The sequence below is a fragment of the Bufo bufo genome, chromosome 1 (genome assembly GCF_905171765.1).
Source record: "Bufo bufo chromosome 1, aBufBuf1.1, whole genome shotgun sequence".
Lineage (NCBI taxonomy): Eukaryota > Metazoa > Chordata > Amphibia > Anura > Bufonidae > Bufo > Bufo bufo.
In genome coordinates, this window is record NC_053389.1 from 154,383,637 (window position 1) to 154,397,181 (window position 13,545).

The 13,545-nt window shown below is 43.6% G+C and overlaps 1 protein-coding gene across 1 annotated transcript in view; it reads left to right on the forward strand.

Annotated features, from left to right (window-relative positions):
• Nucleotides 1-934: 934 nt before the first annotated feature.
• The window catches only part of LOC120999941 (tumor necrosis factor receptor superfamily member 1B-like), a 48,050-nt gene continuing 35,439 nt past the window's right edge, over nt 935-13,545 (forward strand). The window contains exons 1-2 of the mRNA XM_040430982.1: nt 935-1,032; nt 2,198-2,258. Of these exons, the coding sequence (XP_040286916.1) occupies nt 2,205-2,258 (54 nt within the window). The 5' untranslated portion in view covers nt 935-1,032; nt 2,198-2,204. The remainder of the gene's footprint in view (nt 1,033-2,197; nt 2,259-13,545) is intronic.

The window sequence follows — 13,545 nt, forward strand, 5'->3', positions numbered from 1 at the left end:
GACGAGTGGTGGCAGCTAAGATTGATTCGTTTCAGATGACGGAGAGCTGACAGAGGGAGGTCCAGAGTGACCCTGCAGGCTCCCATCCTGAATCTAAGTCTGTGATCCTGACAGTGATGAATGGAGTGTCCTGTAATTTTTTTTATTCAAACTTTCTAATTTGACCCGTTTATTAAAGGGGTATTCCATTTCCTGCAAATGGAAGTTTTTCTTTTTCTTGAGTTTCCTAGGATCCTCTCGCACCATTTCCGGCAGCAATTCCGGCAGGCTTTTCCAGCAGAGAACAGCTTGCCGGAGTTCTCCAGATCCAGGACAGATAGGTGCAACCGGAATGTCAACCAGCCCCATTAACTATAATGGGGTCCAGCAGAGATCTGGCCGCAATCTCGCAAAAATGCAGAGAATTGGCTGGGCAGAAACTGCTACATGCTGCGTTTAGGACCAGCTAAAATCAGACAAAAATGCAGAGAATTGGCTGGACAGAAACCGCTGCATGCTACGGTTGGTGTCCAGCCAATTCCCAGCGTTCTCTGCCGGAACTGGCGGCCTAATTACCCTGCCGCAGATGTGAAAGTAGCCTTAGTGCCATTGTTTTTGGCACATACAGTATAACATATTTTTTAACCTCTCATAATAGAATAATATTTATATGCTAAAAGCAGAGTAGCCCTTTAACCATTTAATTCAGCCATATTTCTTTAAGTTTCTAGACGTCCTCTAGGGCCACCTTCAGACTTGTGTGATCAGGTCGCCTGTGCCAAACATGCTGATGTTCACACAGTTATGAATCAGAGTAGAAGTATTGGGTTGAGTAAGTGCAAACATGTAATAACCAATAAGGGCAGTCGGTAGGATCTCAGTGACTTGTGGTGGAAATGAAAAGAATGTGTCGTAATGAGAGAACGTGATCTGCTGGGGATGATCAGTGTGACAGAAGGACGCTGCTCGCTGACATGACTCCTGCACCATGAGCAGCACAAGGCTCCGGACTGTAGACCTTCCCTAGGACCTGGTGAACCGCAGGAGACCAAGGTGAGGACGCAGCACTTCCTCTCATGATAAGTCTTGCCATTTACACAGATGGAGCAGACTATAGTGCACATGTGACAGATTTTTTTGCAGGGATTTTCTGCAACTGAAAATCAGTTCCAGTCAAGTAAGGGTTCTTTTGGTGGGAAGCACATGGATTTCTGCAAGCCCCTTCTGCAAGAACATTTCTGCAAAAAAAGCTGCCATGTGTGAAGGCACCCATATAGACCCAGACTCATGCAGTTTGTTCTTCATCAAAACCAGAAGCTAATTCAAGGAGAAAAAAATGCATCAGTCAGGAGGGTAGCTAGAGGGGAAGCAACTGCTTTGGGGCCGGAACTCAGAAGGGACCCTCAGAAGATTTTATTGTATACAATGACATTATATACAGTGATACTGTAGTAAACAGATGAAGCGGGTGCTGGGCATGGTCTGACTAGCCACAGAAGTGGGGGTTGTGAAGAAGTTGCCCCATTCAAAAATTTTCTGTGTGGCCCAGTTTTTTCCAGTTACACCACTGGTATCAGTCCTTTCTTTGTACCTCCACTTCCTGTTGCATCCTAAATGTGGCTGCAAAAACTGCCCGTGTGATTCCAGGCTGAGTTGACATGGGGTCATTACAGAATTATTCATGTACGGATGGAACGTGTTAATCTGCATAAGAGACACGGAAGGTTAGAACATTACTATTGTGAGGATACATTGTGATGCTTTTATAATGAGGTAAATGCCCAGTTGGATTATAATTGACTTTGTACCCAAAGATGAGCAAGGCAGTGACACTACAGAGGCTTGAGGCACATATAGATTGCTTTAGTAGATCATTTGGGTCACAGATTTTGCATATTACGGTCAATGGTTTCATTTCAGAGGCGGGGCTTAATTTGAAGCACGCGGGCGCCACATTTATGAAGCACCAGAAATATTTTCTCCTGAATGGAGGTTAGCCAACATCAGGTTAGACCAGACGTACATGGAAGAGTTCACATAGATCTCAGCAGCAATTTTGTGACTAGGTAACGTGCCCAACTCTATTTTCACCAATGGCTCATATTTCATGGGCTTTCAGTCCTTCAGTAGTGTTACTATTATATAGTAACCTAGATTATATATTACCTAGATGACGAGTACACATTTCTCCACTCACATTCTGCTCTTTCTTCCACAGAGACGCCATGTTCTGTGCTCATTTTATATCTATCCTCGTCATGGTCACAGGGACCATTCAGGTAAAGCTTTGCTTGGGGAGGGGGGTATAAAAAATTAGTCAAGTATAGACTTTCCGTTTATTGCACAATCAGCTCGGCGGTGTCACATCCTCAGACTGAAACTTTGACTTTTTAATGGTGGTAAGGTATGGAAGAATATAAAACCACTCAACACGACAATAAAAAGTACAAGGTTCTCAGGTTGCAGGGTGTAGATAAAAAGACCATTTACCATGAGGGCGAATATTTGAAGTCAATTTTGCAGTAGTCTTCGCTGCTGTACTTTGCACCAAATTTAGCAAAAACCACACATTGTTAAATTTGATACCTCTTTAAACATAACACTTTTGTCTAGAAATGCTACTCCGGTTTCCTACACCACCACCTAATAGAGTTAGGTTGTGACTTTTTTGTGACTTTTAAAAAAAAAAAGTCTTAGTTGATGTATCTGGAATGAAACTAATGGCAGCTTTCAGACGAGCGACTCGAAGCGTGAGTATACCACAGTTTCCGTCCTGAACTTCCAGCACTGCCGGGGTCACATAGCATTATATTGATTTATGATGCTATATAACCCTTACAGTTCTGGAATGTATTGAATAAAACTGACAGCATTATGTCAGTGTTATCCAATACATTCCAGACCTCTAATGGTTACATAGCATCATAAATCAATATAATGCTATGCGACCCCGGCAGTGCTGGAAGTTCAGGACGGAAACTGTGGTATACTCAGTGGTAAACTTGCTCGTCTGAAAGCGGCCAATGAACATAGCTAACCACACCCACTTCATACCCACTTTTCAAAAACTGGTGTGGTGTAAAAATGCAAAAAATCACTACGTTTTTGCAAGTGACCCCAAAAAGTTGCAAGGCCCTATTTTGCGACTCCTTGAAGCCAGAATTCCAGAGTGCAGGGCGTGATAGATAAGACCCTAAGGGTCCATTCACACGTCCGTGTATGTTTTGCGGATCAACGGATCCGTGGATCTGCAAAACACGGACATCGGCGATGTGCGTTCCGCATTCTGCGGACCGCACATCGCCGGCACTTAATAGAAAAGATATAATGATACACATAGTAGGTTCTTACTAGGGTATGAGAGGAGGCTATTGCGATGTCTGTAAATTCTTCTGCACACATTTTGTGTGGTAGAATCTGGTATATTCTGTTCTGTGATGTTCCTTTATCATATACTTCTTTATCTGGCTGTCATTGCATGCTGAGAGTTGTAGTTAAGCAAAAGCAGAAGTCGTGGAAAATGTGGCATGTTACGTACATATTGTGCCATTTTTGTCTATGAAAACTGTTATCCATCTGCAGGGGATATCTTGGTTGGTTGTTCTGACTCTTGATTGTATGTGCGTGATATTTACATGGCGATGTGTCATTCATGTTCTCTTTGTCTGGGACAAGATCAATCACCTGAAGCAGGCAGATTCCTAGATACTGACTGATATTGATCCAGGGGGACAGCTAGAGCTAAGTGACAGCAGCACATGTCATGACACCCTTCAGTTCTTGTCCCTCTGCTTGGCTTTCTTTCATGGGCCACTTCATTGGTCCAGTATAGTCAGTAACACAGAAGGAAGGAGGAGCCATGTATTTCTATGAAGCCTGGGTGACTCTGTGTCTAAGGCCTCCTGCACGCGACAGTGGGGCCGTAGTGCCCGTGTTGTGGACTCTATATTGACAGGTTGCGTTCCACAGGAATGGCGCTTAGCAAACGTGGTGCCAAAATTCAAAAAGGGTTCAAAAACAGAGCCCGGAAACTATAGGCCGGTAAGTTTGAAGGTTTTCTAAGAGATGCTATCTTGGAGTACGTCAATGAAAATAAGCAAATAACGCCTGGCTTCATGAGGGATCGGTCATGTCAAACTAATTTAATCAGTTTCTATGAGGAGGTAAGTTCTAGACTTGACCGCGGTAAATCAATGGATGTCATATATCTTGACTTCTGCAAAGCATTTGATACTGTGCCACATAAAAGGTTAGTATATAAAACTAGAAAAGCTACAAAATGAGGGAGTGGTGGCAGTTTAGAAATCATGTTCTGATTTTTCAGCTCACACTCTAGCTTTTGTCACTCTGCTGGCTGCTCACACACCTGGGTTCCTATGGCAACTCACTCTACAGCAAAGGCAGAGAAGAGCGGTTAAAAACAAACTGCTCCAACTTGCTCACTTTACTGGCGGTTGCCATCTTCAAACGGTTGTAGTTTAAAAATTATAAATCATACACCAAAGAGCTTTATATTGTGAGAATCACAAGACCCAGTCTTACATTTTAATACATAGTATGTCTCTTCTGAAATATTAAAAATGAAGGCACAGTCGCAGTTTAGAAATTGCCCTTCAAATTTGAGGTGGCTAGAGTGGAGTTTCAATGAATGTCAATGGGCGGCGTGAGGTGCAAACAAATGGTCATATTGTGAAAACTATCATGGCTATGGCTTAGCTATGGACATTTTTAGTGGCAGCAGGGATAGTGAACGTTTTGATATTAGATTTGTGTAGGTGGGCTTGAAAATGAGGGAGTGGTGGCAGTTTAAAAATCATGTCCTGATTTTTCAGCTCACACTCTACACCCTGTACAGAATTATTAGGCAAATGAGTATTTTGACCACATCATCCTCTTTATGCATGTTGTCTTACTCCAAGCTGTATAGGCTCGAAAGCCTACTACCAATTAAGCATATTAGGTGATGTGCATCTCTGTAATGAGAAGGGGTGTAATCTAATGACATCAACACCCTATATCAGGTGTGCATAATTATTAGGCAACTTCCTTTCCTTTGGCAAAATGGGTCAAAAGAAGGACTTGACAGGCTCAGAAAAGTCAAAAATAGTGAGATATCTTGCAGAGGGATGCAGCACTCTTAAAATTGCAAAGCTTCTGAAGCGTGATCATCGAACAATCAAGCGTTTCATTCAAAATAGTCAACAGGGTCGCAAGAAGCGTGTGGAAAAACCAAGGCGCAAAATAACTGCCCATGAACTGAGAAAAGTCAAGCGTGCAGCTGCCAAGATGCCACTTGCCACCAGTTTGGCCATATTTCAGAGCTGCAACATCACTGGAGTGCCCAAAAGCACAAGGTGTGCAATACTTAGAGACATGGCCAAGGTAAGAAAGGCTGAAAGACAACCACCACTGAACAAGACACACAAGCTGAAACGTCAAGACTGGGCCAAGAAATATCTCAAGACTGATTTTTCTAAGGTTTTATGGACTGATGAAATTAGAGTGAGTCTTGATGGGCCAGATGGATGGGCCCGTGGCTGGATTGGTAAAGGGCAGAGAGCTCCAGTCCGACTCAGACGCCAGCAAGGTGGAGGTGGAGTACTGGTTTGGGCTGGTATCATCAAAGATGAGCTTGTGGGGCCTTTTCGGGTTGAGGATGGAGTCAAGCTCAACTCCCAGTCCTACTGCCAGTTTCTGGAAGACACCTTCTTCAAGCAGTGGTACAGGAAGAAGTCTGCATCCTTCAAGAAAAACATGATTTTCATGCAGGACAATGCTCCATCACACGCGTCTAAGTACTCCACAGCGCGGCTGGCAAGAAAGGGTATAAAAGAAAAAAATCTAATGACATGGCCTCCTTGTTCACATGATCTGAACCCCATTGAGAACCTGTGGTCCATCATCAAATGTGAGATTTACAAGGAGGGAAAACAGTACACCTCTCTGAACAGTGTCTGGGAGGCTGTGGTTGCTGCTGCACGCAATGTTGATGGTGAACAGATCAAAACACTGAAAGAATCCATGGATGGCAGGCTTTTGAGTGTCCTTGCAAAGAAAGGTGGCTATATTGGTCACTGATTTGTTTTTGTTTTGTTTTTGAATGTCAGAAATGTATATTTGTGAATGTTGAGATGTTATATTGGTTTCACTGGTAAAAATAAATAATTGAAATGGGTATATATTTGTTTTTTGTTAAGTTACCTAATAATTATGCACAGTAATAGTCACCTGCACACACAGATATCCCCCTAAAATAGCTAAAACTAAAAACAAACTAAAAACTACTTCCAAAAATATTCAGCTTTGATATTAATGTGTTTTTTGGGTTCATTGAGAACATGGTTGTTGTTCAATAATAAAATGAATCCTCAAAAATACAACTTGCCTAATAATTCTGCACTCCCTGTAGTTTTGAACATTCCGCCATTCATTCCTATGGGACCAATTTCACCACAAAAACGCAGATATTTCGTGAACCATTTGGCGAAATGTTCAACAAAGTAATAGCACACCAATCGGGAACAATCCGCACGTTTCGGTATATTACTGTCTATGTAGTGTAAAAACTGTGGGAGGAGTTAGGGTGGTAAATTTGGCTATAATAATAAGAATATACAGTATATGTGAGATAACAGTAAGTGGTCTTACCATGCAAGAACCCTTAATCAGAATGCTTGGACTGGGAGAAAATGTCTGTATGTGGGTAAGTAACTGGCTCAGTGATAGAAAACAGAGGGTGGTTATTAATGGTACACACTCAGATTGGGTCACTGTCACTAGTGGGGTACCTCAGGGGTCATTATTGGGCCCTATTCTCTTCAGTTATATTTATTAATGATTTGGTAGAAGGCTTGCACAGTAAAATATCATTTTTTGCAGATGACACTAAACTGTGTAACACGGAAGAGGACAGTATACTGCTACAGAGGGATCTGGATAGAGGCTTGGGCAGGGAAGTGGCAGATGAGGTTTAACACTGACAAATGTAAGGTTATGCACATGGGAAGGAATAATGCAAGTCACCAGTACATACTAAATGGTAAAACACTGGGTAACACTGACATGGAAAAGGACTTTGGAATATTAATGAACAGCAAACTATGCTGTAGAAACCAGTGTCAGGCAGCTGCTGCCAAGGACAATAAGATAATGGGTTGCATCAAAAGGGGCATAGATGCCCGTGATGAGAACATAGGCCTACCACTTTACAAATCACTAGTCAGACCACACATGGAGTACCGTGTACAGTTCTGGGCTCCAGTGAACAAGGCAGACATAGCAGAGCTGGAGAGGGTCCAGAGGAGGGCAACTAAAGTAATAACTAGAATTGGGCAACTACAGAACCCTGATTATCAAAATTAGGGTTATTTCCGTTAGAAAAAAGACGACTATGGGGAGATCTAATTACTATGTATAAATATATCAGGGGTCAGTACAGAGATCTCTCCCATCATCTATTTATCCCCAGGACTGTGACTGTAACGAGGGGACATCCTCTGCGTCTGGAGGAAAGAAGGTTTGTACACAAAGGTAGAAGAGGATTCTTTACGGTAAGAGCAGTGAGACTATGGAACTCTCTGCCTGAGGAGGTGGTGATGGTGAGTACAATAAAGGAATTCAAGAGGGGCCTGGATGTGTTTCTGGAGCGTAATAATATTACAGGCTATAGATACTAGAGAGGGGTCGTTGATCCAGGGAGTTATTCTGATTGCCTGATTGGAGTCTGGGAGGAATTTTTTTCCCCTAAAGTGAGGAAAATGGGCTTCTACATCACAGGTGTTTTTTGCCTTCCTCTGGATCAACTTGCAGGATAAAAGCTCTTTCACACGAGCGGATGCCGTGCGTGTAATCAGCTGCATGAAAGAGAGCCAAGCTGCGCTCTGGACAGCAGAGACACGGAGCATTAACATGATTGATAATGCTCCGTGCCTCTCTGTGATCTTTTTACTACAAAATCACAGTGACAACTTTATCTCACTGTGATTTTGTAGTAAAAAGATCACAGAGAGGCACGGAGCGTTATCAGTCATGTTAATGCTCCGTGTCTCTGCTGTCCAGAGCATAGCTTGGCACTCTTTCATGCAGCGGATTCCATGCACGGCATTTTCAGCCTTACAAACTATGTTACTATAGGCACCGGCATCAATTGACTTCAATTGGTTCACGATCTGCAAGATGCAATGAAAGATAGGACATGTCCTATCTTTTGTGTGTGGAAGCACGGACACAGAAGCCCACTGAAATACACCGAAGCCCTTCCGTAGTAGGTTTTCATGTCTGTCTTTGCACCACAAAAGATAGAACATTTACTATCTTTCATCGCATCTTGCAGATCGCGGACCACTGAAGTCAATGGGTCCACACCGCGTAGTTGAGGGCACACGTCCACAACACAGGCACGGCGGCCCCACGGTTATGTGCAGGAGGCCTAAATGATAGGTCCATAGCTTCCTCCTGGACATGACAACACAAGGAAGAGGAGGTTGAGAGCAGAACTAACAGGAAGAGTCCCAGCGACATTTACATTTTTTTAATTTGTGAAATGGAAAATTAAGACAATTGAGTCAGTAATTTTTGAGTACGTTCAGTGCCCTAACATTTCTTTATAGAAACCACATCAGACCTACAGGGATTAGAGGGGCTTGAGATGCAGGAAGTCTTTGATCACTGACACCAACAGCTCCTTCAGCTCAGTTATTTCATGATATACAGGGAGTGCAGAATTATTAGGCAAGTTGTATTTTTGAGGATTAATTTTATTATTGAACAACAACCATGTTCTCAATGAACCCAAAAAACTCATTAATATCAAAGCTGAATATTTTTGGAAGTAGTTTTTAGTTTGTTTTTAGTTTTAGCTATTTTAGGGGGATATCTGTGTGTGCATGTGACTATTACTGTGCATAATTATTAGGCAACTTAACAAAAAACAAATATATACCCATTTCAATTATTTATTTTTACCAGTGAAACCAATATAACATCTCAACATTCACAAATATACATTTCTGACATTCAAAAACAAAACAAAAACAAATCAGTGACCAATATAGCCACCTTTCTTTGCAAGGACACTCAAAAGCCTGCCATCCATGGATTTTGTCAGTGTTTTGATCTGTTCACCATCAACATTGCGTGCAGCAGCAACCACAGCCTCCCAGACACTGTTCAGAGAGGTGTACTGTTTTCCCTCCTTGTAAATCTCACATTTGATGATGGACCACAGGTTCTCAATGGGGTTCAGATCAGGTGAACAAGGAGGCCATGTCATTAGATTTTCTTCTTTTATACCCTTTCTTGCCAGCCACGCTGTGGAGTACTTGGACGCGTGTGATGGAGCATTGTCCTGCATGAAAATCATGTTTTTCTTGAAGGATGCAGACTTCTTCCAGTACCACTGCTTGAAGAAGGTGTCTTCCAGAAACTGGCAGTAGGACTGGGAGTTGAGCTTGACTCCATCCTCAACCCGAAAAGGCCCCACAAGCTCATCTTTGATGATACCAGCCCAAACCAGTACTCCACCTCCACCTTGCTGGCGTCTGAGTCGGACTGGAGCTCTCTGCCCTTTACCAATCCAGCCACGGGCCCATCCATCTGGCTCATCAAGACTCACTCTCATTTCATCAGTCCATAAAACCTTAGAAATATCAGTCTTGAGATATTTCTTGGCCCATTCTTGACGTTTCAGCTTGTGTGTCTTGTTCAGTGGTGGTCGTCTTTCAGCCTTTCTTACCTTGGCCATGTCTCTGAGTATTGCACACCTTGTGCTTTTGGGCACTCCAGTGATGTTGCAGCTCTGAAATATGGCCAAACTGGTGGCAAGTGGCATCTTGGCAGCTGCACGCTCGACTTTTCTCAGTTCATGGGCAGTTATTTTGCGCCTTGGTTTTTCCACACGCTTCGTGCGACCCTGTTGACTATTTTGAATGAAACGCTTGATTGTTCGATGATCACGCTTCAGAAGCTTTGCAATTTTAAGAGTGCTGCATCCCTCTGCAAGATATCTCACTATTTTTGACTTTTCTGAGCCTGTCAAGTCTTTCTTTTGACCCATTTTGCCAAAGGAAAGGAAGTTGCCTAATAATTATGTACACCTAATATAGGGTGTTAATGTCATTAGACCACACCCCTTCTCATTACAGAGATGCACATCACCTAATATGCTTAATTGGTAGTAGGCTTTCGAGCCTATACAGCTTGGAGTAAGACAACATGCATAAAGAGGATGATGTGGTCAAAATACTCATTTGCCTAATAATTCTGCACGCAGTGTAGGTGTTGAGGGAGGAGGAGGCTTCTGCCGTAAAGATTGCTGCTGGTATGGAGGGGTGTCTGTGGCATCGGGCTGGCACTGCAGGAAAAATAAGTTCCAGAGTTTTGGTGGACAGTGGCGGCAAGATGTCACTGTGAACTGAAAAAGTTGTGCAACATCTGTGTCCCCAGAGCAACATGAGAGTAATGTGTACAGTACTGTGCAAAAGTTTTAGGCAGATGTTGAAAAAATACTGCAAATTAAAAATGCTTTCAGAAATAGAAGTGTTAATCAAGGACGTAACTAGAAATGGCTGGGCTCCATAGCAAATTTTTTAATGCAACCCTGCAACCCCCTCCTCCCGTGTAGCCAATGATCCATCACTGCAATGGTCAAGTTTCCTGCGTCAAAATAGACGTTGATGCGAGGAGACCTGGGACCTGCAGAGATGGAGCTGAAACCCTGCTACAGAGATCAGGTAAGGTTCGTCAATGCTGGGGGGTCTGAAAAAAGGCGGACAACCTATTTTGTAATAGAGTCTCTTGATAGGTCCTACACAGCAGTGATAACACCCCACAACTCAGTCACCAGGCACTGTTCCTGAGCCCATACACCCCATTGTCTCCTACCTCCCCCGAAGCCCCCTCCACTCCTGTCCCTGCTCCACTCCTCTAGTGTCCAGTCACTGATCTACAAGTCAGTGACAGAGACACCTGCCCTGACCTACACAGTCAGTTTAGTCCTCAAAGGCTCAGCCCCGTGGGGCCCAGACTCTTCACTCCGCTCAAGATGCTGCTCCAGATGGCGGACCCTGAAAGTAAATAATCAATTAGACCTAGGGTGCCCACTTTCATAACTCCAAAATGGAAGACATCGCACCCAGGACAGTGGGGCACCATACTACAACACACAGAAAGGAAACCTTAGTCCCTATAACAGAGTCAGCACAATTAAGCTAGAAATCTATAACACAAATCATTGCTTTACTCACAAAAAATTGGTGCCTCCTGCGATATTTAACGCCTTTCCTTGCTGCATCCAAGATTCTGATATTGGACAGTACAGGGATAAGGTGTAAGAGGAGAGGACTACAACTCCCAGCATGTCCAGACTGTCATTTTGTCATATCAGATGACATTACAGGAAGAGGTATAAGGGGAGAGAACTACAATTACCAGCATGTCCAGACTGTTATTTTGTGATACCAGAGGACATTACAGGGAGGAGGTATAAAAAGAGAGGACTACAACCCCCTGCATATCCAGGCTGTTATTCTGTGATTTTATGGGCCATTACAGGAGGAAGTATAAGAGGAGAGAACTACAACTCCCAGCATGTCCAGGCCTTTATTTTTGTGATATGCATTTCTCTGGCTCACATTGAATACATTGCTTCTCTGCTTAAAGCTACCCCCATGTCATTGCAGGACCTTAAAGGGAACCTGTCTCCTCAAAAACGCATATAAAACCACCAGCATTACCTCATAGTAGCCCCCAGTCTGTTAATAATCATATGTTTGATCCGGTAGTCTGATGCTCTATAGATTCAAAAAACAATGTTTTAAGCACCATCAGCGCTATCTTGCCGCTCAGCTTGAAGTCAAGAGGGCATTGGCTTCCTTGTCTCAAGTTAAGGTAAGCACGCCCCGTAACCGTCCCCTCTTTTGTTAGATTGACAGCCTGCAGTGCGGCCGGGATTGCACAAGTCTCGGGCATGCACGGTGTGCGCCTTGGTAAGGCGCCATCCCGTCTCCGGCTGCTGCTGTTAGCCGGGCTTCAGCAGCGCACTGCGCATGCGAGGCCAGTGCGAGCGGACGAGCGCGCACGCGCGATTCCTTTACCCTCCTGAGCGTGAGAGTGATCACTGGCTGCAGGCGGAGACGGGAACGTGCCTTACCAAGGAGCGCACCGCGCATGCGCGAGACTTATGCAATTCCGGCCTCACTGCAGGCTGTCAATCTAACAAGAGAGGGGACGGTTACGGGGCGCGTTTACCTTGAATTGAAGCAAAGAAGCCGCTGCCCCCTTGACTTCAAGCTGACCGGCAAGATAGCGCTGGTGGCGCTAAAAACATCAATTTTGGAATCTATGGAGCATCAGACTACCGGATCAACATATGATTATTAACAGACTGGGGGCTACTATAAAGTAATGCTGGCGGTTTTATATGCGTTTTTGAGTTGACGGGTTTCCTTTAAAGAGTAACTAAACTTTTAAGAAGCTTTATTTAAAAATGCATTTGTAAGACGGATCAGAATCCTGATCAGTCTTACAAATACCATCAGTTGGCATACGTTTTGACGGATCCGGCAGGCAGTTCCGGCGACGGGACTGCTTGCCGGATCACTCTGCCGCAAGTGTGAAAGTAGCCTTAGGCTAATTCCTGGAACAGCGCTTATCGATGCACTACACCAGGATCTAGCTGAGCTGAGCGGGCTCCTGTCTGAGCCTGCTCTGAATAGCAGCACACTGTTACAGGAGAGCTTTCGGCGGAGCGAAGCATTACTTTGCAGTGTTTTTCCACACCTGCCTAAAACTCTTGCACATCGCTGTACGTTTTTCACATTTCTCCAACAAAATATTCACTTTTTGGTGGCAAAAACACGTAGTAAAATAAAAATTTGGGCGACTGTGATGCTCGTCCCATTACAAAAGTACAGTGTATAGCATCACATTACCAGGACATATCTGAATGACAGCAAGCAGAGATTTTGAAACCCCAGCAACTGTTACACAGATTAACATTTGTTTGCTGACAAAGGATATCAAAGGACAGTTGGGACATCTTAAGGTTTTATAGATACTTTATCACATTGTATTGGACTATGAAAAAAAACAACAACATTTATTTGCTAAAACTAGAATATCGATGTGAGCATTCTGAATGTAACTTTTTTGCTATTATTCAATATACAGCAGAAATTCAGATTTTGAGCAAAACATGACATTAAGCCGGGGCTGCCGTCATAATCTTTTCTTTGAATGTCAGGCTGGGAATTTTGCTGCCTGTTTTTGTCATGTTAAATGTCGCCCTGATGAAGCTGAATAACACTGCGATCTGTCAGCTTCTCTGACTACCACAAAACCTTCCACCAGGGCTTAGAGGTTAGACATCAAATGGCCCGTGCTGCTGCCACCCGGTTTCGGCGGTTTTTGGGGTGACAAAAACCCTTTAGCTTCTCCTTCTGAGGGAAAAATGATGACTGAACTCAAGACCTGCACACACGTTACTGTGTAGAGATAAGAGATGACATTTCTGCCGTCAGTTCTCAGACAACTGCCGTCTCTCGTATCCTGATGGCAAAACTATGTTCA